This window comes from Carcharhinus amblyrhynchos, chromosome 3, assembly GCF_965287045.1.
Source record: "Carcharhinus amblyrhynchos chromosome 3, sCarAmb.v2.hapA, whole genome shotgun sequence".
Taxonomy (NCBI): Eukaryota; Metazoa; Chordata; class Chondrichthyes; order Carcharhiniformes; family Carcharhinidae; genus Carcharhinus; species Carcharhinus amblyrhynchos.
The window spans coordinates 2,397,680-2,423,062 of NC_137326.1; the positions used below are offsets into that span (position 1 = coordinate 2,397,680).

At 46.4% G+C, this 25,383-nt stretch overlaps 1 protein-coding gene across 1 annotated transcript; it reads right to left on the bottom strand.

Annotated features, from left to right (window-relative positions):
- Nucleotides 1-1,572: 1,572 nt before the first annotated feature.
- On the bottom strand, nucleotides 1,573-20,702 carry LOC145362894 (zinc finger protein ZXDC-like). Its single transcript, XM_080218617.1, has 10 exons — nucleotides 19,593-20,702; nucleotides 17,650-17,802; nucleotides 17,100-17,178; nucleotides 16,321-16,451; nucleotides 13,479-13,649; nucleotides 11,614-12,284; nucleotides 8,946-9,030; nucleotides 6,417-6,586; nucleotides 4,053-4,154; nucleotides 1,573-3,225 (listed from the first exon to the last, which is right to left on the bottom strand). Exons 1-10 carry the CDS (start codon nucleotides 20,692-20,694, stop codon nucleotides 3,142-3,144), a joined length of 2,748 nt encoding a protein of 915 aa, XP_080074743.1. The 5' UTR covers nucleotides 20,695-20,702; the 3' UTR covers nucleotides 1,573-3,141.
- Nucleotides 20,703-25,383: the final 4,681 nt, after the last annotated feature.

Below are 25,383 nucleotides of genomic sequence, written 5' to 3' on the forward strand. Positions count from 1 at the left end.
ATGCGAGTCTTTACAGGTAATCAAGTCTTAAAGGTAGTCAATGTGAGTAGTGTTAACGCTCTCTCCACTCACATTGTCTGCACCTTGAAGGCTTGATTAGCTGTAAAGACTCACATTCCAATCATTATTCTATAAATTGAGTTTATGTCTATATATGCCCTGTTTGTGAATAGAACTCCCACTCTCCTGACAAAGGGGCAGCACTCCAAAAGCTAGTGACTTTTGCTACCAACTAAACCTGTTGGACTTTAACCTGATGCTGTGAGACTGTGTTTACCCCAGTCCAACGCCAGCATCTCCACATTAGTGGCAGGAGGTAGAGGATGAAGGTCAAAGGCCCTTTTTGTGACTGAAAGCCTGTGTCCGGTGCTTGATTTTAAGGTTCTCTTCATCCCATTGTCTTCCCTCTTACCCACCCCACCAGAAGAAAAGCTTTTTATCTACTCCAATTCCTTCCAATGTCTTTACCTGCCACCTCATAGGAACTCACGATATTATTGGTTTACCTAGAATGGCTGGAGACCAAGTGGATTGTGTCAAAATGCGCAGATAACGCTAAGATGAATTGCAAAGTGTGCAGAGGATGCTGAAGGTCTGCAAGGGGATATAGATAGTCTAAATGAGTGGGCAAGGGTCTGTCAGATGGAGTACAATGTTGGTTAATGTGAGGTCATCCATTTTGGTGGGAATAACAGTAAAATGGACTATTAGTTAAATGGTAAAAAAATTGCAGCATGCTGCTGTGCAGAGGGATCTGGGTGTCCTTGTGCATGAATCGCAAAACAGTAAAGGAATTAAGGGTTATGGTGAGCGGGCAGGTAAGTGGAGCTGCGTCCACAAAAAGATTGGCCATAGTCTTATTGAATGGCGGAACAGGCTCGAGGGGTCAGATGGCCAACTCCTGCTTCTTATTTTCCTCTTTCTTGACTGTTGTTCAACAGGACTTCCTGATCAAATTATTCATCAGCCTGCCACTTCCAACATTACCTGAATCTGTGCCCACCCCAGCTGTATTGGACTGAGCTAGGCACAGTAAAAAAGTCTCACAACACCAGGTTAAAGTCCAACAGGTTTATCTAGAATCATGAGCTTTCGGAGCGCTGCTCCTTCATCAGATGAGTGGAAGCTTGTTCGCTAGTTAGTGGAGCAGTGGTCCAAAAGCTTGTGATTCAAATAAACCTGTTGTGAAATTACTTACTAGAATATTAGTAATTGTGCCAAGCTTCTCCTTTGTAACCAATCATTGAATTTAGTCATATTTTGATCACCATTAGATAAGCTTTCTCACTGTTAAGATCAGTAACCAAGTCTTACTAACATGAGTGAACTTGGAGTTTTAACAATGTTGATTTCACAATACACGCTTGTTTCCTTTTCAAATGGAATTAAAACTCTTGAAGTGTTACATTAGATCATTCCCATGATACCAAACGCTGCAGCTGTGACAGCCACCGGGGGAATAATTAAAACAAGATGTTGGAAGTATTACTGTGTGCAAAGACTTATTCTGCAATCAACTTTTGCTCCTGTTTAAAAAAGTTCAACTACCAAAGAAAGGCCACGAGCTGGAGACAAATGCCAAAATTCCATTTATTTTGTTAATATAAATCTGCTGCCTTGCATGAGTTCAGGGCACACTGCTGCAACCCTTAAAACAGACAAACAAACTGTAGGAAGATTTAAGTTTCAAAATCTTAAGCATTAACCAGGCCATTAAATAGTTTTAACACTTGCAGTTGGACACAGAACATACAGTGTCTGTGCCAGAATCGCACAAATAGGAACAGGTTTGATCGAAGCCAGAGACAGTGGGGGCAGGGGGGCGGGCTATTTCCCCTTTCCCAATTGTTTAATAGTGGAAATTAAAAATCGCCAGAGTCCATTTCTCTCCTCACTGGAGATTTAATGCTCAGTAACTATGCAAACACTCCCCCACCCCCATAATTTCACCGCCCTCTGTGGTGTATAATTTATGCAAAGGCAGTAGAAATGAGTGCAAATTCAACCATTTCTGCTCACTCACAATCTCCTTCCACACAAATATTCTTTAGAAATGTACAAAAGAATAAATAAATATACATACTGTACAATATAAAAACATTTAAAATATACATATTTAAACTTGTTAAGGAGGCAAGGTTTGTGGTGACAAGCTGCCACAGAAGGTTCACATTCCCTGACCAAACATCCAGAGAGCAGAGAATGATGAGACACATATTAGACACATTTCCCAGACTCACTCACTGCCGCTTGTGAGTCAAGCATCTCAGTGAAGATACGGTCATTCTTGCACAATCCAACACCGGCCAACGCTGGGAGGCCAGATACAGTGCATTAATGACGGCCAGAGATCACCAGAGGCAGGCAGTTACTCCCTGACGCCCCTGACACTCCATTTTTAGAATGCAACACTGGACCTGGGAGAAGGCTCAATAGATTTGAGTTTCAGAATCTCAGCAGTGAAGGTATGTGGCAAGGCTCTGTATCCCACACACACTGTGGTACAGGTAAGTCATGTAGAGATTTGAACAGCAGGAATCAGACTCAACTGAGCTGTTAAATTCCACCTCCAGTCAATCGTGGATCACCTCTTTAAGGCAGATGTAGGAAGAAATGTCAAAGTCCAACGCACACCCTCTCACAGGCCACAGCTTTGTTTCCTTGACCGCTACTTGTGTTTCGAAAAAGGAGAGAATAAGTATGAAGATGGCAGGCAGTACTCTCTCCTTCTCCGAGGGAAAAGAATCCAAATTACACAGCCCTCCTGTTAACTTTAGAATTGCTGCCTTTTCCCAGAAGTTGCCATTGTGAAATTAGAGGCTTAAACATTAAGCTTGACGTGCCAAGTTTTTCTCGTTCCTTCAGCAGCAGACATCCCCCAGGCTGCGGATTCCAGGAGTCAAAAATTCAAACTCAGCCTGCAGTTCAACCCAGATACTGGGTGTGGAATCACAGCCCGTGTCCCTCAGGAAACTGGACTTACAGAAGCACAGTTAAACAACTGGATCTGATTATCTGATTTCCAGCACTGGGCAACCCAACAGTTCCAGAACCACAGTCTGAAGCTCCCAGTTCCTGAGATGTGTCTGGCTCTGTCGAAAGTGCAAATTTCATAGCTAGACCTATGAACCCTACTGTCAGTTACTCCAAGTCCTGAAGGTTTATTGTACTTCCAGTAAACTGGGAGTTGCCAGTGCTGTCATCTTCAACTGATGGGTGAGGCTCCTGCAAGGATCAAATGAAGCATTAGTTAGTAACACTAATCCCACACCTAAAACCAGACACATCAATACAACATCTTAAACTAAACAGGCTGCAGCTTCTTGGGCCAGAAGAACCCTTTTGAATTACAGGGAGAAAGTGAGTGAGCAGCACTGAGTGCAGTGCTCATTTGGAGAGCTGACACAGACATGATGGGGCAAATGGCCTCCTCCTCTGCTGTAACCATGCTGTGAGTGTGAAGAAAAGGTTGAGGATTTAAAGGCGGAGCGATATGAGCAGAATTATACTCAACAGACCAAAAATATCAACAGTTACACACACTGGATGACGAGCTGCAACTCCTGAAGCTATTTGCAGCGGATGAAGGTGAACAACAGGCCATGAATAAGACCCATTCAAAACCAAGATCTTCAAGCACACGAGGCCATTTGGCCCATTGTGTCTTTTCTGGCTCTTTAAACAGACTATTTGATCAGTCTCACTCCCCTGTTCCATCCTCTTGCTCTCCATATCTTCCCCCCTTGAATATTTATTCAATGCCTATTGAATGTTGCTGTTGAATATGAATCCACTGACTGTCTATTCAAATTAAACATTTCCTGTCACAACTCATTGCATCATTTTCCCTCCTCCTCGTGCTCTGCCAGTTTCCTTCAAACGACGTTCTCCCTGGTTACTGATCTTGCTGTCACTGGAAACACTTCCTCCTTATTCTATCAAAACTCTCCTGATTTTCAGTACTAAACTCTTAACTTTTTGATTAACCTCTTTGCTCTGACAGAACAATCCAAGAGAAGGTTTTATGAAGTAACACCTCTGGAACGTGGTACCTGCAGAATATTGACAGGAAGATCGACAGTGAGCTGTGAATGGGATGTTGTAGACTGTGCTGTGAGCTGGAAGGCCAGATCCCCATCTCCCGACGGATCATCCTGAAAGGAAACATTATTTAATAACATACATCAGAAGGACGGAACTGATAGAAGGTGGCCATTCGGTGTACTATCAAACTCAATCCTCACAGTTCCCAGCACAGCACTCAGCCATTTCTGAAATGATGCAGGGTTCTCGCATCCACAATCCAGCATGTGCTAATCTTGGTCAGCGGAGTCTATACCCCAGCCTTAAATTCACTCACCCTCGGTTTATGTAAATGGGAGTAAAGGCAACAGCAACTCTTCATCCACAGATTCCTACCAAGCAACATATCCTCCAGTCCACACCCTACAGACTGATCTGCTAGCCAGTGGAATCAACCTTCCACTGCTTACAGCCTTGCACAATGGTGAATTCCTCCAGTTCATCTCCCTGGATATTCCCTATTCCAGTCCCCATTTGAAAAGCCTCTCCTTACTGATGCCTACCCATGGTTTCAGTATCCTGCTTACAGAGTAATAGTTTAAATAAACTCAACTAAAACAACCAGCAGCAGTCAGTCATTTGAGAATGTCCAGGGAGAGACTCCAGACAGCAGTGTCAACAATAACACACAAAACATTCAAAAGGAGTTAGCCTTCCCACAAAAAATGGAAGGGTGCGGGGGGGTCCCATGCGATGCTTGGTCTGGGTATTCACTCTGGAATTAGAAGGGTTTATTTCCCCTAACTCTTTTAGAGTTAACTATTAGTGTATTACTGACAGAACCAGCTGAAGTTAACAAACAACACAGCACGGGAAACAGGCCCTTCGGCCCAACGAGCCCACACCGCCATCTTAACAATGTGTTTTTCCCTTGATCCATGTCTATGCTTATGGTACCCCCATTGAAAACCTAATTAAGGCGAGAATAATTTAGGGTCAATTTGTTACACCAATCAGCCTAATAGCACATCTTTGGGGTGTGGGAGGAAACCGGAGCACCTGGACGAAACCCACGCAACCTCAGGGAGAATGCGCAAACTCCCACAGACACTGGCCCAAATCCATGTATCTGCACAGCTAGCAGTGATAGTCACCGAGCTGTTGTGGTGACCATCTGCTGGTTATTGATTAAAATCGCCCTGACGGATGGATCCCAGTAAAATCGTCCTGTCGGATGGTTTCCAATTCAGCCAAATTGTCCAGGGGGAAGTTAGTCCTTCTGGATATCTGCTGCCTAAATCCTTCCTGGGAACTTTCCAGAAGGATTCCCCAGCGCATCTTTGGGATACACCCCAAATCTGATGCTGGGGAGCCAGGACATTGTGATGCAGAAAGTTGTGGGTCAGTCTCCAAACAATTCCATATTTATATCACCAGACATAACTAACACTGGATGAGGGTTTTGAAGCAATTTCCAACCAAGCTCAGCAATCAAAGTTTAAAGAGGATAGAATTATCCTTACCGAAGTCTGGGATAACAAAACCACAGACACCAAACTGTCAAGCCAAAAACAAGCTGCATCTTGAAGATTGATAAATGAACACAGGCTGTTAACACGAGCATGCAGATTGCCAGCATGGGGAAAGGCAGAACTTCAGGAGAACAATAAATCCTCACAGGCAGATGCTTGTTGTGACGAACAACGCATCAGTTCCAGTGTAAAAATCTGAAGCCAGAAGGCAGTAGGGCAGCACTGACTATGATCAGTCTCATCCACGTACTGGGAGGGGGCTGAGTAACCACAGAAGAGATTTCTCCCCATCCCTAAACAATTGACCCCTTACCTCAAGGTGTTCCATATTGCTCAGTCAGGGGAGACAGTGCCTACCCTTCAAACCCCCTCAGAATCACACACCTTTCACTGCGATCACCTCTCATTCCTCTAAATTCCTGAGAACATAAGCCCCATGAACAGCCTCTCATCCCAGGAACTAAACCAGTGAATCTTCACTGTACTGAAGGAGCAGCACTCCGAAAGTTCATGCTACCAAATAAACCCACTGGACTTTAACCTGGTGTTGTGAGACTTCTTACTGTTCCTACCCCAGTCCAACGCTGGCATCTCCACTCCAAAAACAGGTTTACCCTCCTTAGATATGGAGGCCAAAGCTGCTCAACATTCTACACAATTGGGGCAAGTACAATTACTCTTGTACTCCAACCTCCTTACATTAAAGGCCAATACCAGGTTTTACTTTGAAGGAAATATACATCTGCTGTGTTTATGAGCTCCAAAAATGAAGCTAATAGACCTTTAAACCCAGCTGAGACACCAGATGTTGTATTGTACTCTGCTGGACCTCTTATACTTGGAGCCGCTGAGAAATCTTACCTGCAACAGCTGTGTCTGGACGTAGGGAGCTCCTGTAGTCGGGTCACGGATAGTCAGGCCACCAGCAGGCATTATAACATTCCCAAAGCGACAGTTCTGGCTCACAGCAGTGGATGGCGTGGACTGTCCCCTGTTGGTTTTCTTCCTTTGTCCGGCACTGTTGGCATTCTCTTAAAATGGGACAAAACATAATCCCTGAGTTAGCAGCTAGGGAGCAGAGAGGGGGGGGCAGTCAGTGGGAAAGAGAAAAGGTAGCTCTTGCACATTTTCTCTCAGCCTCTCCCTTACAACTCCAACCTTAGCATGTTTCTGACAATGAATATTCCACAAAAGCCAGTGCATTTCCACAGGATAAAGGACTAAAGTGTTAGTCAGACTTTTCCTGAGAAGGTCGTGGGATCAAGTCCCAACCCAGAGATTAAGAGTCATCCACGGCCTCCTCCTCAGTGAGTTGTTTAATTGACCACCACTCTTCACAACCAGATGTAGCAGGACGCGGATCTGAACTATGAGTTGTGGAATCGCTTAGCTCTCATACTTGAGAAAAGAGTTTCAGATTCCAGCATCCACAGTAATTTATTTTTATCCTTTTTTTTTACATTGCTCTAATACTTGTTGTTTATGCTATTCTGCATGCACATAGCCCTATATTGTAGCTTCACCAGATTGACACCTCATTTTTAGGAATGCCTTGTGCTGCTCCTGGCACACCCTCCTGCACTCTTCACTGAACCAGAGTTCACCACTTGGCTTGATGGTATGTCAGGCCATGAGGTTACAGACTGCAGTTGAGTACAATTCTACTGCTGATGGCCTACAGCACCTCATGGGCAATGAAGAGGAAATTCTTCACTCAGAGGATGCTGAAGTTTCGAAATTCACGATGCCAGAGGGCTGTGGAGGATCAGAGTATGTCCAACAAACAGATTGATAGATGTCTGTACATTAGAAAGTATCCAGGGGTATGAGGATAGTTTGTGGAAATGTGAGTAAGATTGAAATTCACCCACAACTTCGTTCAATGGCAGAGCAAGCTTGAGGGGCCGAACGGCCTACTCCTGCTCCTTATGTCAGACAGGTTGTACTGAAGAGGTGAGACATTAAATTAAGGCCTCACCTGTCCTCATTGCTGCTAGTTAAGCAACGTGTCGATTTTAAAATTCCCATCCTTATTTATAAATCTCTCCATCTGTGTAACCTTCTCCAATCTGCAACCCTCCCCAGAAAATCTACAGATTTTGACCCATCAGCTCCATGATTTCACCACTGGTGACCACACCTTTACCCATCAGGGTCCTAAGCTCTGGAATTCTCTCCCTAAACAACTCTTCTGCCTTCTTTCAGGTGCCTACTTCTTTGACCAAGCTTTTGGTCATTTGCCCTAATATCTCCTTTAGTCAGATTTTATAGCACAGAAAGTGGCCCTTCAGCCCATCATGACTGTGCCAGCTATCAAGCACCCAGCTATTCTAATTACGAGCTCAGTATCAGATTTTGTTTGCTAAAGCATCTTGTTGTATTAGAAGATACTGTGGCTAATTGAGAGAAATTCAGAGGAATTCTCCCTATTGTCCTGGCCAACGTTCATCTCCCTCAATCAACATCACTGAATATCATTTACCCATTGCTCTTTGTATAAACTGACAGCCACATTTTCTTACATTACAACAATAGTGGTTATAAAGGGTGTCAGGACATCCTGAGGTTGAGAAAGGCACTATACAAATGCAAGTCGTACAATCACGAGCATTAACATTCTCAACATAATTAAGGGCCATGAATGTAGCCCAATCCATCACGCAAACTAGCCTCCCATCCATTGACTCTGTCTACACTTCCCACTGCCTCGGAAAGCAGCCAGTATAATTAAGGACCACAAGCACCCTGACATACTCTCTTCCACCTTCTTCCGTCGGGAAAAAGATACAAACGTCAGAGGTCACATACCAACTGCCTCTTCCCTGCTTTGTCAGACTTTTGACTGGACCTACCTTGCATTGAGTTCATCTTTCTCTACACCCTATGACTGTAGCACTACATTCTGCACTCTCATTTCCTTCTCTATGAACGGTATGCTTTGTCTGTATAGCACGCAAGAAACAATACTTTTCACTGTATGTTAATACATGTGACAAAATAATAAATTAAATTATCGAATCCCTACAAGTGCTGAAGGAGGCCATTCATCCCATGAGTCTGCACTGACAACAATCCCACCCACGTCCCATCCCCGCAACCTCACACATTTGCCCTCCTGACACTAATGGTCTATTTGGCCTGGCCAGTCAACCTAACCCCCACATCTTTGTAGTGGTCTTTCTTTCTCAGGGTGATACTCGAGTTGCCTCACATACCCTCTTAATGGGCAGCATGTGCAGTGTTCCCAAACAACCTTCCTACCAGATAATGGGTGTGTGGGTCAGGGTGCTGACAAATGGAAAGGGAAAGAAAGTTGCAAGCACACCCAGTGAAGCCAGAGAAAGAATTGCTCTTCATTTTCTCAGTCAACGCTGAAAGAGAAGCCCTTACCTGTGCTGCCTCCAACTCCTTTCTGTTTCCTTTTCTTAGCAAGCTGGATAGCCCTGTAATCTGTCCGAGCTGATCCCCCGCTTTCCTGGATAACATTTCATTTATTAGTGATAACTTAAAGCAAATGTACAGATAGTCAGAATAAGCACTCAATAACAGTAATGGTAAATGTTGTGCTGAAAAGCAGTTTCTAACAATACAGCACTATTATATCAAAACTGGAAAACAGTCGCTTCTTATCTACTCATCAGAAACTCTCAACGTTGAGCATTTGGAGTAAATCTCCGCACAGCCATCTCTGTTCTGGGAGAAGAATCGCAACTCCAGCCTCTGTATCGATCCAAATTCCCACAGCCCTGGTAAAATCATTCAGGTAGAACTGGTGGTTGCAATGTTGCATAACCAGGCCTCCCACAATATAAATATAGCAGGTTCACATCCAAGGAATTGCTGAGGATTCGCTGCTGTTAAACCCAGCTGACAAAGCTGCTCTCCTGGACCTGTCTGAACGATGCCTATCAGGACAATAACCTCCCACTTTCCAAAAGAATTCAGTGCACAGGATCTACAAGATCTCTCACATTGACTTGACAAGACAAGGGAGGGAAAGGTGGAATGGATAAACGAGTCTGTTACAGAATTTAAAAAACAGTAGGGTAACAAAGATTAATAAGAAAGGAAAAATTTGACTACAAGTGAAAGCTAGCTCAAAATATACAGACGAATAGTAAGAATTTATAAAGATAAAGTGAGCATTTGTCCTATAGAATCCTTACAGTGCAGGAGGAGACCATTTGGCCCATCGGGTCTGCACCAACTACAATCCCACCCAGACCTTATCCTCCATAACCCCATGCATTTACCCTAGCTAGTCCCCCTGACACTAAGGGACAATTTAGCATGGCCAATCTACCTGACCCACACATCATTGGACTGTGGGAGGAAACCAGAGCATACAGAGGAAACCCACACAGACACGGGGAGAACGTGCAGACTCCACACAGACAGTGACCCAAGCCGGGAATCGAACCTGGGTTCCTGGCACTGTGGGACAGCAGTGCTAACCACTGTGCCGCGCCCATAGAAAGTGAATCTGGGGAATAATGGAAAATAAAGAGATGGCAGATGAATAAACAGGTATTTTGCAACAGCCTTCACTCTGAAGGATACAAGCAACATCCAATAAACAGCGATAAACCAGGGATTGGGAGTGGGGGTGGGGGAGGAACTCAGGAAAATTACAGTCACCAGAGGAGTGGTACTGAGTAAATTGTTTGAAATTACACGCTGAAAATTCCCAGTCATGATGGGCTTCATTCTAGAGTTTTAAAAGTGGCCTGTGAGATAGCTGAAGTATTGGTTTTAATTTTCCACACTCCTCCAGATCATGAAAGATTACATTAGGTTGGAAAATGGCGAATGTAACTCCTTTATTCAAAAACGGACGGATACAGAAAGCAGGAAACCACAGGCCATTTTACCTAACATCTGTCATTGGGAAAATGGTGGAAGCCCTCATTAAAGACACAGGCACTTGGAAAAATTCAAGGTAATCAATGGTCCTGTGAAATGGGAATCATGTTTAACCCAGTTACCAGAGTTCTTTGAAGAAGTAACATGCTGTGGATAAAGGGGAACCAGTGGATGTACTGTACTCAGATTTTCAGTAGGGTTTGATGAGGTGCTATGTCAAAAGTTATTATGGAAAATGAAAGCTTATGGGGTAAGGGAGTAACATATTGATATGGGAGAAGATTGACTAGCTAACAGAAAAGAGACAGTGGGCATAAATGGGTCAATTTTCTGGTTGGCAAGACAAATCAACTGGTATGCTACAATGATTGATGCCAGGGCCTCAACTTTCTGCAATTCATATAAATGACTTGGATGGAGAGACCAAAGGTGTGGTTCTTAAATTTGATGATGACACAAAGATAGGTAGGAAAGGAAATAGTGAAGAGGCTATAGAAGGTTACAATGCCATAAGATGGCTTACATGAGTGGGTAAAGATCTAGCAAATGGAGCATAATTTGAGAAAAGGTGAAATGACCATTTTGGCAGGGATCAAAAAGGTTTATGATCTAAATGGTGATAAGACTGCAGAGCCCTGAGATGCAGAGGGATCTGGGTGTCCTAGTGCATGAATCACAAAAGACTGGTATGCAGATACAGCAAGTAATCAGGAAAGCTAAAAGAATGCTATCGTTTCTTCAAAGACAAATACAAATTTAGGGAGATTATGCTTCAATTATACAGGGCAGTGGTGACAGCACATCTGGAATACTGCGTACAACATTCACCTCCCTATTTAAGGAGAGTGTGAATGCTTTGGAAGGTTTATTAGATTAATATCTGGAATCGGTGGCTTGTCTTATCAGGAAAGGTTGGACAGGCTGGGCTTGTATCCACTGGAGTTTAGAAGAGTGAGAGGCGACTTGATTAAAACATAAAAGAACAATGGACAACTTATTCACTTCCTGAACTCAAACTTTCCATTTGAATTAGTCCGAGTTACACAAAACCTTGCAGCACTGAAGCAGGCCATTCAGCCCGACAGTCTCTGCTGGTCCTATACTCCACACAAGTCTCTTCCCAAACTTACTCAATCTCATCCGATTAACATAACTTTCTCAATGATTGGAAGTCTACAACACAATTACTACCTACCAGAAAGGGGCAGCAGGGCACCATGTTTAATTCTAGTTCTTTCTGTGCGCTGAAGTTGCCAGTCGGAGGGTTTAAACTGGAGAAGACAAACTGAGTGACCACCTTGCCCGTCTCCTGCTGGCTCATCATATCAGATACACTCAGCATGTGCCGTTCCACCTTAGTTGGAGTTAACAGTTCTGGGACGTGGCTGCCCCCGAGGCTGCTGGAAGGGGTCAGTGCTCCACTGGATGACAGACCCTGCAGTTCCTGACAGGCTCCCACAGACCGCATCGACAAGGAGCTTAGGGACCCCAGCGGCTCTGTACTGACTGGCTGTACACTTTCCAAATTCAAGCTATTTTGCTGCAAGACACCAGTAGAGAGACCCAGGGTGCTGTCTATGGTGTGCGACATATCCGTGGTGGCTACGATAAGAGGGTCTGAGGCTTGTGCCATAGCGTTGCTGTTAACAGAAACCGTCCCTCCGAGAGTGGATCCCACAGAGGCAGCATCAATTGTCAGGATTCCAGAGCTGATGAGCGATATGTCTGGCGAAATGCTGACTGGGTTGACAGGGACGGTGGTGAAGAGAGAGGCAATGTCCACATTGCTGAGGTCACCTTGACTCGGACTGGTCAGCTCACTGCTTGGGGTCAAGGAGCCTGTCATCTCCAACTGGGAGAACAAATCTGAAACAGAGATGTTTGGCAAATCTATCAATTCACACAGACGCTACCAACTCTATTTAAAATCACAGAAACACATTATGGAAGGAAACTTACTTTAGCCCATTGTGCCTGTGGTAACTCAGCTAAAGCCATCTAAAGCTTCCACTCTCCCAATCTTTCCTGTCTCCTTTTCAAATATTTATCCAACTCCCTTTTGAAAGTTATTATTGAAACTGCTGCCAAAACCTGTCTAGGCAGTGAATTCCAGATCACACTGCATTAAAAATATTCTGAAACCCACCCTGATTCTTCTCCTAATTACCATAGACGTGTGTCCTTTGGATATTGACCCTCCTACAACTGGAAATAGTTGCTCTTTATTTATTCAAATAAACCCTTCCAAATTTTCAGCCCCGCTATTAGTTAAACCCACATAGTGATGTGTCACAGACAACAACTTGCATTTATACAGCATGTTCAACAAAGTGAAAACCTTCAAGGAGCTTCACAGGAGTGTTCAAACAGGTGGCTGTAAGCTTGGTCAAAGAGATAGGTTTTAAGAAGAGTGAAAGGAGTAGAATGAGTGAAGAAGGTTACCAAGGAAGGATTTGAAAAGAGGCAAGCATTTTAAAATTGAACATCTTCTGACAAGTCAATGCAAGTCAGCAAGCATAGCAGGCAGCTGATGAACTGGACTTGGTGCATGTTACAATATCAGCTGTACTTCATGGTCTGTGAAAGATGGGAAGCCAGCAAGACAAATGTTAGAATAGCCAAGTCTCGAGGAAACAAGGTCACGGATGAGAGTTTTAGCAGATGATGAGCAAAGACAGAAACAGGGTCAGGCCATGTTATGGAGATGGGTGTTGGAAGACTCGATGATAAAGTGGATATAGGGTCACCAAAGCAAATGATCTGGTTCACACTCAGCCCACAGCCATTCACTGTGGGAAAACGAAGTACAGCCATGAAGAAACACTGCTTCTGCATTCCAGAAACTTGCTGACATGATTCTTCGAGGGAGGAGTGGGACCAGAGCCCAACCCTCTGGAGGACTTTAAAAACCATCTGATTTTGATATCCACTGTTAGGTTGCCTATTGAAACAGGCCAGTGGGAGGGTAAAGCTCCTGGAATCCTGTACTGCCCAGCAGTTAAGGACAGAAAACTCTAACACAATTATAATCAGAGGTCTAGCGAGACAAGGTGACCATACCAGGGCTGATATTATGCTGCTTCATCATGTGGGTCTTGATGCTGTGCTTAGAGTTGAAGAGTTTGCTGCAGTTGGCGAGAGGGCAGCGTGTTTTCACCTTATCTGCATCTTCGAGGTGTTTCTTGGAGTGGATATACAAGCTGCTCCGTGCTGAGAATCGAGCTTCACAACCTGAGCACACAGGAAACTTGCATTACGTAAAGACAATTCATTCTACAAAACTACCCCATGCCTCCAATACCTTCACCTGAACCAATAAAAAATACAGAATGAATACATATAGAAAATGTACAATTGTACAAATGTTAAAAATAGACAACACACTGCACAGAAACAGGCTTTCCACCAAACCTGACCAGGCCACAGCTTATACTCCACACAAGAGTCTCCTCCAATCCCTTCTCATCTCACCCTTTTCATCTCCCTCCTATTCCATTTTCCCTCATGTGTTTATCAAGCTTCCCCTTAAAACGTAACTCTGCTATTCACCTCAACCACTCCCTGGGGTATTATCCCCCGGGTTACACAGGCTTTCCCGAATGCCATATTGGATTTATTAGCGGCTAGCTTATGGTTACACTCCCTCCATCCACTACTGGAATCATCTTTTGTTGACCCACCAGATCAAACACTTTCATAATCTTAAAGACTACAGATCAGGTCACTCCTCAACTTGCTCACTTCCAGAGTAACGCTCCCAGCCTGGATTGGTATAGTCCCTCAGTTTCGTAAATCCTTTTGCCAGTGCTTCTGTAACATTTTCCTAATCCAATCTGAGAGGTTTTTTTGGAAAATTACTACTTCTAAAATACTTTACTCAGAGGGTAGTAAGGGCGTGGAATGCCCTGCCTGCAGCAGTTGTGGACTCGTCAACTTTAAGGGTGTTCAAATGGTCAGTGGATAGACATATGGATAACATTGGAATAGCTTAGGTTAGAGGGTCATTAGATTGGTTCCACTGGTCAGCACAACATAGAGGGCCGAAGGGTCTGTACAGCGCTGTAATGTTCTATGTTTGGTGGCAGAGGTGGGATAGGAACACTACCATCCTATCAATTTGTTGTGCTATAATGTGTGACCCAATTCAGTTGATACAACCCAAAAATCTAATACATAATTTGGGGAATAGCAGAAAATGGTCTGCATTTATACAGCACCTGGACAAAAGCTAGCATTTCACACACAACTAATTATTTTGAAGTCCAGCGATTGCTATAGGCCAACATGGCAGACATTAGGATTCATAGAACATAGAACATAGAACATTACAGCGCAGAACAGGCCCTTCGGCCCACAGTGTTGCGCCGACCAGTCTTATTTTTTAAAAAAAAACATTGACCCACTAATCTAAACCAATCCCTTTTCGTCCATAAACCTATCCACCAATCTCTTAAACGCCCCCAAACTAGGCGCATTTACAACTGCAGCAGGCAGGGCATTCCAGTCCCTCACCACCCTCTGGGTAAAGAACCTACCCCTGACATCCGTCCTATAACTACCCCCCCTTAATTTAAAGCCATGCCCCCTCGTGCTAGATTTCTCCATCCGAGGAAACAGGCTATCACCATCCACCCTATCTAAACCTCTAATCATCTTATATGTTTCTATAAGATCCCCTCTTAGCCGCCTTCTTTCCAGTGAAAACAACCCCAAATCCCTCAGTCTCTCCTCATAGGACCTCCCCTGCATACCAGGCAACATCCTGGTAAACCTCTTCTGCACCCTCTCCAAAGCCTCCACATCCTTCCTGTAATGTGGGGACCAGAACTGCACACAGTACTCCAAGTGCGGCCGCACCAGAGTTGTGTACAGTTGCAACATGACGCTGCGACTCCTAAATTCAATCCCCCTACCAATAAACGCCAAGACACCGTACGCCTTCTTAACAACCTTATCCACTTGATTCCCAACTTTCAGGGATCTATGTACACATACACCTAGATCCCTCTGCTCCTCCACTCTATTCAAAGTCCTCCCGTTAGCCCTATACTCAACACATCTGTTATTCCTACCGAAATGGATTACCTCACACTTCTCCGCATTAAACTCCATCCGCCACCTCGCGGCCCAGCTCTGCAACCTGTCCAAGTCACCCTGCAAACTTCGACACCCTTCCTCACAATCTACCACACCTCCGACTTTGGTGTCATCAGCAAACTTACTAATCCACCCAACTATACCCTCATCCAGATCATTAATAAAGATTACAAACAGCAGTGGCCCCAAAACAGATCCCTGAGGCACACCACTCGTAACCGAACTCCATGATGAATAATTACCATCAACCACCACCCTCTGTCTCCTATCTGCTAACCAATTCCTGATCCAAGTACCTAAATTACCACCAATCCCATACATCTGCATTTTCTGCAGAAGCATACCATGGTGAACCTTATCAAACGCCTTACTAAAATCCATATATACCACATCTACTGCCTTACCCCTATCCACCTCTTTGGTCACCTTCTCAAAGAACTCAATAAGGTAAGATTCAGTTGCAACTCACTTGTAGCAGTCTCACAGTCAAGTCCCACTCTTTGTGCCCAGAACCTATCAACAGAATGCTGTACTGTCAGAGGTACCACTGCTTGGAAATGTTAAAATCGAGGCTTTGTCTGCCCTCTCAGGCAGATAATTCTTCCCAATGTCCTGGCCAATATTTACCTCAACCGTTTTAGCCATCCAGACAAGTGGACAGAGCTCTATCACACCTGTGCTTCACCTCTGTGCTCATGTAATTAGTGAGCTTTTCTTTCTAGTCTACCAAGCACTGAGCTGCTCTTCTAAATTCAAGGGACTAAAGTCTGGCTCCTGTACCCACACAAGACAAATTGGGACGCACCTTCGACAGGGCAAACAAATGGCCTAGTGCCAAGATGGGTGATGCTGTGCCCTTTCAGGTGCTCCGCCCTGGTGAATGATTTGCCACAGCCGTCCACAGGGCAGACAAACCTCCGATCGTCTTCATGGGTTCTAGAGGGAAACAAAACAACTCACTTCAGAACTGCAACTTCAGGCTGTGAAAGGATTGCACCAGCAAGCTGGTACAGTTTGAGCCCTGGGTGAAGTACTATAGGTCGCATTATAGGGGATACACCAAGGCTGTAAAAGGCTAAAAGAAGAGATGGGAAATAATGATAGCGACCAGCTAATACCAGACTAGTTTTAGAAACTGGAAGTTATTCAGCCCAGAAACCTATTTGCAATTCATTACAGCATGGCTGATCTGAATAACATTTTAAAATGTTTCAGTTATAACAGTAAGAGAAGACTGAGACATTTCATGGTTTTGAGATCCTGGGAATGAAATGAGAAGTTTAAAGCGTGCAGGAGGTGGGAGGTTGAGTGATTGTGCCATCATGTGTCTGTCATAGCTCAGTGGGTAGAAATGCTCTGAAAAGCAGAGAAAGTCTCCTCAATATCTTGGCCAACATCACAATAAACAAATCACCTTGTCATGATCACACTGCACTTTGTGGGCCCTGTGTACAAATTGGTTGCTGCGTTTTTTACATTACAATAGGGACTACACTACTAAAATTTGATTGGTAGAATGCAGCTTTGCCCTTAGACTAATGTAACCCCCATGAAAACCAACACTGATTTTTGGGCTTAATTTACCTTTTGTGCCGTAGTAATTTTGACATGCAGGTGAATGACCAGCCACAACCATCGAAGTCACATGTAAAGGGCCTTTCACCTGCGCAAGAAAGATGGTCCTTATAAAAACCTGTGGTGACATTTATTCCAGATTAGCCAAAAAATTTTACAGCATTCCAACAAAGCTAAAATGTTAATACCCAGCGGATGATGATACAAAACTGGGAAACATTGTCATAGCACTGAATGCAGCAAACCTATAAGACTGAGGAAGTGTAATGCATTTTGCATCTTTCTGTCACTACAGTAGGACAGAAACAGTCACCAACAGGAAAAGGCTGTTAAGTTTAAGGAAACTGTAAACGTGAATTGTAAAAGTATCCACACAAGGGACAGAACTCTAATGCTCTCAGTCACTGAAAGCCAGAGTCGTTTCCACAGTACAGACTCCACTGCAAACATCAATACTTACAGCCAAACAGCCAATTTTAAACAGTCCTGTCATCATCACTTAACTAAGAATTTGAGAGAAGAAATGTTGACAATGAGACTGTCCTACTTATCACCGTACCCGTGTGGCTTCTTAGATGAATTTTCAAGCGGCAGGCTTTGTCATAACGTTTGTCGCAGCCTGGGAACGAACAGGTGAAGTGCTCCTGATCGCGGAAGTGGGAACGGTTGTGAGACCCGAGGGCACTGATTGTAATGAACGTCTTCTCGCAACCTGCAACAGAGAATGAGTTTTGCCAACTTTAAACCAGAACACATGCCATTTCTTCCACTTTAAGATGCTAGCTTGCATTTTTACATAAGAACAAAATGTCCACCTGAATTTCTGCACACATGCACCTGCATGGGAACTCCCAATGATGGGTAGCCTTGTGGCTGAACTATGGTCACAATTACCCCTTAAAAAACTGTCATGAACCAAGTGTCAAATTCACATTCCTTACAGTGCTACAGCAGAACTGTCACATTGTTGTTGAAAAACTAGCCTGTCTGGACATCTAAAGCCATCAAGTAGGTCTCCTGAGCCCTCAACATCATTCAGAGTGGCTGAGTGGCCTCCTCATGTAATAACAACTGATACGTTGAATAACACTCAACAGGTCTTGAGTTAAAGTTTCAGGCTTCTCCCCTGCACAGACGCTGCCAGACCTATTGCCAATTGCCTTTGATGGAGGGAAGTTTCAAAATTGCACATGTAGAAGCACTTCTTAATTAAACTCCTGAAAATTAGATATCCCAGACCAACAACAGGAGGTTCCCCTCAATGTCCTGAAAATATTGATCAAATCACCCGTGAACTTTCACAATTCCAGGAAAAACTCTGGTTTGATTAATCACTCCTCGTAATTTAACATTTGTTTCCACTTAGCTTTTATCAAGGGAATCACACTCGTCCTAAAGTATACTGTAATTGGTCACAGCGCAGATACTGATAGGTTTATAGATTCTGAAGGAATTGAGGAATATGAGCTTAGAGCAGGAAGATCAGCCACAATTTTCCTGAATGGCACAACAGACTCGAAGGATCATAAGACATGACGGCAGAAATAGGCCATTCAGCCCATCAAGTCTGCTCCACCATCCAATGAAATGACTGATGTGATGATCCTCAACTCCACTTTCCTGCTTTATCTCCATAACCTTCAATTCCCTTACTGATTAAAAATCTGTCTATCTCAACCTTGAACAGACTCAATGATCCATCCTCTACGGTCCTCCGCGGGAAAGAATTCCACAGATTCACTACCCTTTGAGAGAAGAAATTCCTCCTTCTCTGTCTTAAACGACTCCTTATCCTGTGGCCTTCAGTCCTAGACTTTCCCACAAGGGAAAACAACCTCTCAGCATCTACCCTGTCAAGCCCACTGAGAAACCGATATGTCTCAGTAAGTTCACCTCTCATTCTCCAATGAGTACAGACCCAACCTATTCAACCAAATGACCATATCCAGTTCCTACCACCGAGGTTCCATCATTATAGGAACCGTCACCCTCATTCCTTTCACAAAGCTACAAAACCAAGGCACACAGTGGACAGGGCAAACCTTAATATCTCCTAGCTTGCTCCAAAAACCAATTCAAATAGAATCCAATTCATGGTCCCACAAGAGACATTCTAGATCCAAGCTGACAAATGCAGGCATTACGCCAGATTTCAGGCTTAATCTTAGCTAAAGGGTTGAAATAAAACCTCCTCCTTTCATTCAACCAATTTCCCAACCAGCTCAATAATCTCATTCTCCAATGGTACAGGCCCAACCTACTCAACCAAATGACCATATCCAGCTTCCACAAGCTTCAACTTCTCTGAACAGTCTGTCATGGGGAACTTTATCAAATGCCTTTTGGAAGAGGTTGCTCATTATCCCCACCAGTCCCCGGCTTTGCCAGGGAGTCATCCAGGCTCGAAACGCTGGGTGGACTCTCTCTCCACAGATGCTGTCAGACCAGCTGGGATTTTCCAGCAGTTCCCGGTTAGTGTGGACAATCACCGCCCAGCCTTACCTGGGACGTCGCACTTGAAAGGGCGCTGGGGCTCAAAGTGGCTGCGCCGGTGGCCGCTGAGCTTGAGGGCGGTGGCAAAAGGCTGCGAGCAGACCTCGCAGACGAAGGCCAGCTCCTGGACGTGGGCCTTCATGTGGGCCTTGAGGTTGTAGACGGTGGTGAAGCGCTTGCCGCAGCGCTCGGCCTGGCAGCCGAAGGGCCTGAGCTTGCCGTGTGAGTGCAGGTGGCGCTTGAGTTTGTAGGAGGTGGTGAACGCCCACTCGCAGCCGGGCACGGTACAGCGGAAAGGCCGCGGGCTGTGCGACAGCAGGTGCACCTTCAGCCGGTGCTTCTTATCAAAGGCCTCCCGGCAGTTGTGCTCGGGGCACGGGTAAAGGGAGCCCGAGGCTTTGCCGCGGCCTAGGCCCAGGCCCTCGGACAGCTTCATCAGCACATCCCCGCTCTCCGTTAGGATCAGGTCCCCGTAAGAGGCGCCCGCCTCCGGCCCGGGGCCGCACTCCAGCCCCAGGCTTCCCGCCTCCGCTAGGCCCGGCGGCGGCGGCTGCCCGACCAGGGGGGTCCGCCCGCTGCCCTGGGCCGCCGCGCCGCCTTCCGGCTCGGTGTAGGCCGCAGCCTCGGGCTGGATTTGCGGCGGCGCCGGGCCTGGCGAGCGCTCCGGAGCCTCTCCGTCCCCCGGCGCCGCCAGGATCAGGAGGCCGTTCTCGATGCGGACCAGCAGGCTGCGGTTGTTGATGGTGATGGTCCCGGCCAGGTCTCCGGGAGAGGCCGAGGCGGCGGCTCCGTCCCCGGACAGGCCGGCAGGCGGCTCGGCCTCCAGCAGCAGGCGGCTCTCCTGAGGGGGAGGCCGGGCAGCCGGAGCCACTCGAGGCCGCGGCTCGGCCTCCAGGCCGGGGCCCAGGGTAGCGGCGGGCCCGGCCTGGGCCTCGGCCTCTCCCTCACGGCCCAGCTCCAGCTCCGACTCTCCCGCCAGGTTCAGCAGCACCAAGAGATCGGCCTCCGGCCCGCGGGCCTCCGCCTCCTCCGCTCCCGGGGCCGCTAAGCGCCGCGGCTGCGGGTACTCGAGGCCCCGGCTCGGGCCCGGGCCCAGCCCCTGCGCCTCCATCCCGGTCTCCCCGCGCCTCTGGCGGGAAACGCTGCCAGCCCGGAAAACCCGGAGCGGATCCGGAAAACCCGGAGCGGAGTCAGAAAACCCGGAGCGGAGCAGCAAAACCCGGAGCGGATCTGGAAAACCCGGAGCAGATCTGGAAAACACGCAGTGGATCCGGAAAACCTGGAGTGTATCCGGAAAACCCAGAGCGGATCGGTAGGATGGCACAGTGGTTAGCACTGCTGCCTCACAGCACCAGGGACCAGGTTCAATTCCTGGTTCGGGTCACTGTATGGAATTTGCATGTTCTCCCCATGTCTGCGTGGGTTTACTCCGGGCACTCCGGTTTTCTCCCACAGTCCAAGGATGTGCAGGTTAGGGTGCATTGGCCATGCTAAATTCTCCCTCAGGCACCAGAGTGTGGAGACTTGGGGATTTTCACAGTAACTTCATTGTAGTGTTAATGTCAGCCTACATGTGACAGTAATAAATAAACTTTAATAAACCCAGAATAGGGCTGTATAATCCAGAGCAGATCTGGAAAACCTGAAGCAAATCCTAATCCAGATCTGGAAAACCCAGAGTAGAGCCCAAATCTGGATCAGAAACTGGAGCACAGCCGAAGCTGGATCTGGATTAGCAAACTGGCATCACCAAAAAAATAGAAGTTTATCGGATCAAAAAGATTTACACTGCTATATTTGAATTCATTCAATATTTTAATATGATATATTCTATACATTTTATGGTGGGATATGTTCAGAGTATGGTTAATGAAACATACAGCACCAGGCATTAATTAATAGAGTGCAATAGCAAGGAGATGACGGTGAATTTGTATAAGTCACTCGTTCAGCCTCAGTCGGAGCATTGTATTCGGTTGTGGGCAGCACACTTTAGGAAGGATGTGTAGGTACTGGAGAGAGTGCAGGAAAAATGGATCCCAGGATGAGGAGCCTCAGTAATGAAGGTAGAGAAGTTAGGAGTTATTTCCTTGGGGATAAGAAAGCTGAGATGGGACATGACAAGCACAATCCAAATCACGAGGGTTCCGGACAGAGAGGATGGGAAGAAAGTGTTCCTACTCAAGAAAGAAGTGAGAATGAGAGGCAACAGATATAAAATCAACAGATGTAAAACACATTTTCATGCAGCCAGTGGTTAAGGGTTGGAATGCTTGAGAGTTTGGTGGAGGAAGGTTCAAATGAAGCATTCGCAGGGAATTAGACAATTATCTGAAAGGGAAGATTGAGCAGGGTTCAAAGATGTGTGGTTGGATTGGCCATGCTAAATTGACATGGGGGATTAGCAGGGTAAATATGTGGAGTTATGGGAATAGGGACTAGGCAGGATTGTAGTTGGTATAGATCAATGGGCTGAATGGCCTCCTTCTGTACCATAGAACCATTCTATGGTTCTACAAGGAGATTTTGGGAGAATGGTTGATTCGGAGAGCTGGTGCAGACATGATGGGTCGAATGGCCTCCTGCACTGTAACAATTCTGTGATATTCCATTTTCACATTTTGTAATTGCTTTTCTGTCTGTTTCCTATCTACACACACACTATTTTCCGCTCTGGGGATAGTGTGGAAATGTTGGGAAGACTGGGAGGGCTGATAATCAAACAGAATGCTCCTTCCCTCACCAACAAGTCCTGGAGTAAGGATTAATGCCTACAGTCTGCCTCCAGGCCAGCAGCCAGAGCTGGGGCTGAATGGCCTGTGCACTGAGTGTAAAAGCACACAGGCCACTCAGAATCTCTCTCAATCGTCCACTAAATTATTTTAATTGGCCTTTAATCTCTCAGTGGGCGGTCTTTGACTTCTTCGCGGGTCTGATGACCGAAATATTGTGGGATGGTGCGATGATCTCAGGAGACCCTCCCAGTGTCATCGCCCCCGTTTCCTGATCGATTGTGCCAGTCACCTGCCCACCCAGGACTGCAACATTCTCTCCCCTGAGTTGTAGCAGAGTGAGAGGTGGGTGATGTTATTGAGGTCATGGTTACTGTGATGTGGATGGCAGGAGGGACGCTCTGGGTTAGTGACCATTCGCTGATGATACTCAACTGATTCTTCATCACAGCTGAAAGGGCATGAAAGGAAACCTGGAGCATCCCAGCTGGAGGATCTGGATTAAACTCCTCACACACGATGCAGTCACACAAACATGGACTGGATTCCAAAAGCATAGCCGAACTGGAATCAGCCCAGTTAGACACTGCAGCCAGCACTGAGCAGCAATGAAAACATGGGATGGATGGTGAGGAGATTCAGATTGGTTTCCTGGTGTAGACTCTCCACCCAAGATTGGTGACATAGTGGACAGTGAAGAAAGTTATCTCCAACTGCAACTGGATCTTGATCAATTGGGCCAGTGGGCTGACGAATGGCAGATGGAGTTTAATTTAGACAAACGTGAGGTAATGCATTTTGGTAGATCGAACCAGGGCAGGAGTTACTTAGTTAATCATAGGGCACTGGGGAGAGTTACAGAACAAAGAGATCTCGGGGTACATGTTCATAGCTCCTTGAAAGTGGAGTCACAGGTGGACAGAGTGGTGAAGAAGGCATTCAGCATGCTTGGTTTCATTGGTCAGAACATTGAATACAGGAGTTGGGACGTCTTGTTGAAGTTGTACAAGACATTGGTAAGGCCACACTTGGAATACTGTGTACAGTTCTGGTCACCCTATTATAGAAAGGATATTATTAAACGAGAAAGAGTGCAGAAAAGATTTACTAGGACGCTACCGGGACTTGATGGATTGAGTTATAAGGAGAGGCTGGATAGACTGGGACTTTTTTCTCTGGAGCGTAAGAGGCTGAGGGGTGATCTTATAGAGGTCTATAAAATAATGAGGGGCACAGATCAGCGAGATAGTCAATATCTTTTCCCAAAGGTAGGGGAGTCTAAAACTAGAGGGGTATAGGTTTAAGGTGCAGACCAGCAGGCTGCAGTTGTTGATTGTGATGGTCCCTGGACAGGCCGGTGGGAGAGGCCGAGGTGGCGGCTCCATCCCTGGACAGGCCGGTGGGCGGCTCGGCCTCCAGCAGCAGGTGAGGGGGAGGCCGGGCAGCCAGAGCCACTCAAGGGGAAAGATACAAAAGGGTCCAGAGGGGCAATTTTTTCACACAGAGGGTGGTGAGTGTCTGGAACAAGCTGCCAGAGGTAGTAGTAGAGGTGGGTACAATTTTGTCATTTAAAAAGCATTTAGACAGTTACATGGGTAAGATGGGTATAGAGGGATATGGGCCAAATGTGGACAGTTGGGATTTGCTTAGGGGTTTAAAAAAGGGGCAGCATGGACAAGTTGGGCTGAAGGGCCTGTTTCCATGCTGTAAACCTCTATGACTCTATAGGGAGGGGTGTAGGGGGCTGGAGGAGGTTATCGTGATAGGAGGGGGTGTAGGATCTGGAGGCGATTACAGAGGTGGGGGGGGATGAGGCTATGGAGACAGTCCCCTCCTTCTCCAGTATGTGGCAGCAACGCCCAGTGCTGGGACTGATTCCGAAGGCAGCGAGTCGGGACTGGAGCATTGCCCAAAGTTCATTCTCGGGGCAGTGGGGAGCGACTCCCTCCTGGATCCATCTGTCTGAAAACACTGTCCTTCAGGACTAACGCGAGGGAGAGTGCCAACAATAGCTTACTGGCTGCAAAGCACTGAGCTCAGGAAAGGTGCTATATAAATGCAGATCAGTTTATTGGGCACCTCCTGTTTCTGGCAGTTCTGCACTTTGTTTCTCCTGCTGGCTCGAACCCAATAAACCAACCTGTTCAAAATAGATTCCAGCAGCCTCATCTGCATATTTAAAGTGACCCCTCGCTCAGTTGCTTCGAGTCCAGTGCCCAGGGCAGGGGCTAAAGAGGGAAAAGCAGAAACAACACGAGTTGTTTCCAAGCTCTGTTCCGCTGACAGAGAGAGATCAAACACACCATCAGCCTGTGACAAATGTGAATCAAATGCTTCCTGGGTCAAAACACAGGAAATCATCATTCAGTAATTTGTTCACAGACAAAACCATTAGTTATTTTTTGAACTTCAGCTGATTCTGGTTCCCCCTCCGCCCCCACCAAGTCCCCCTTTCCTTCCCCCCCCCCCCTCCTCTTCACCTCCCCCCACTCCCCTCCCCTCCTCTCCTCCTGCCCTCTGCTCCCCTCCACCCCCCTCTCTCTTTCCCCCACCCCTATCCCCCTCACCTTCCCCAACTACCCTCCCCTTCTCCCCTCCATCTCCCCCCTCACCTCCCCCACCCCTCCCTCTCTTGCCCCTCTCGCCTCCACCTCCCCTGCCCCTCTCCCCATCACATGTCCCCCCCTTTCTCCTCTCCCCATCTCTTCCCTCACCTCCCCCTCTCCCCCACCTCCACCCCTTCTTCTCTTCCCCTCTCCTCTCCCCCACCCCCCCCCCCAGCCCTGGAGGGCTCAGTGTGTGTGTGTTCTACATATTTAAGGGGGTCATCACACAAGCCCACCTCCCTGACAGGAAGCAGTTATCCTGACGCGTGTGGTTTCAAACAGCGCGACAAGACAATCTGCTGCAGTCCGAGCAGGAACAGCGAGCTCTGATCACTCAGGATCATCGACTCTGGCAGTTCCTGCTCGGAGCAGTTGGGGTGAATTATTTTTCCAGACGCTGCGATTTCTCCAGTCCTGTGATAAATGACACCTTCTAGAAAGACAAATTGAGGGGAAGCAGTC

Excerpts from the sequence above, each read along its gene's own strand:
- LOC145362894 (XM_080218617.1), bottom strand. The coding sequence starts at position 20,694 with ATGGAGGCGCAGGGGCTGGGCCCGGGCCCGAGCCGGGGCCTCGAGTAC. Across the intron at positions 17,179-17,649 it reads TCATCTAAGAAGCCACACGG|GTGAAAGGCCCTTTACATGT; the intron begins GTACGGTGATAA and ends TTTCTTGCGCAG. Across the intron at positions 13,650-16,320 it reads ATTTGTTTGCCCTGTCGAAG|GTTGTGAAGCTCGATTCTCA; the intron begins GTGCGTCCCAAT and ends CTGTGTGCTCAG.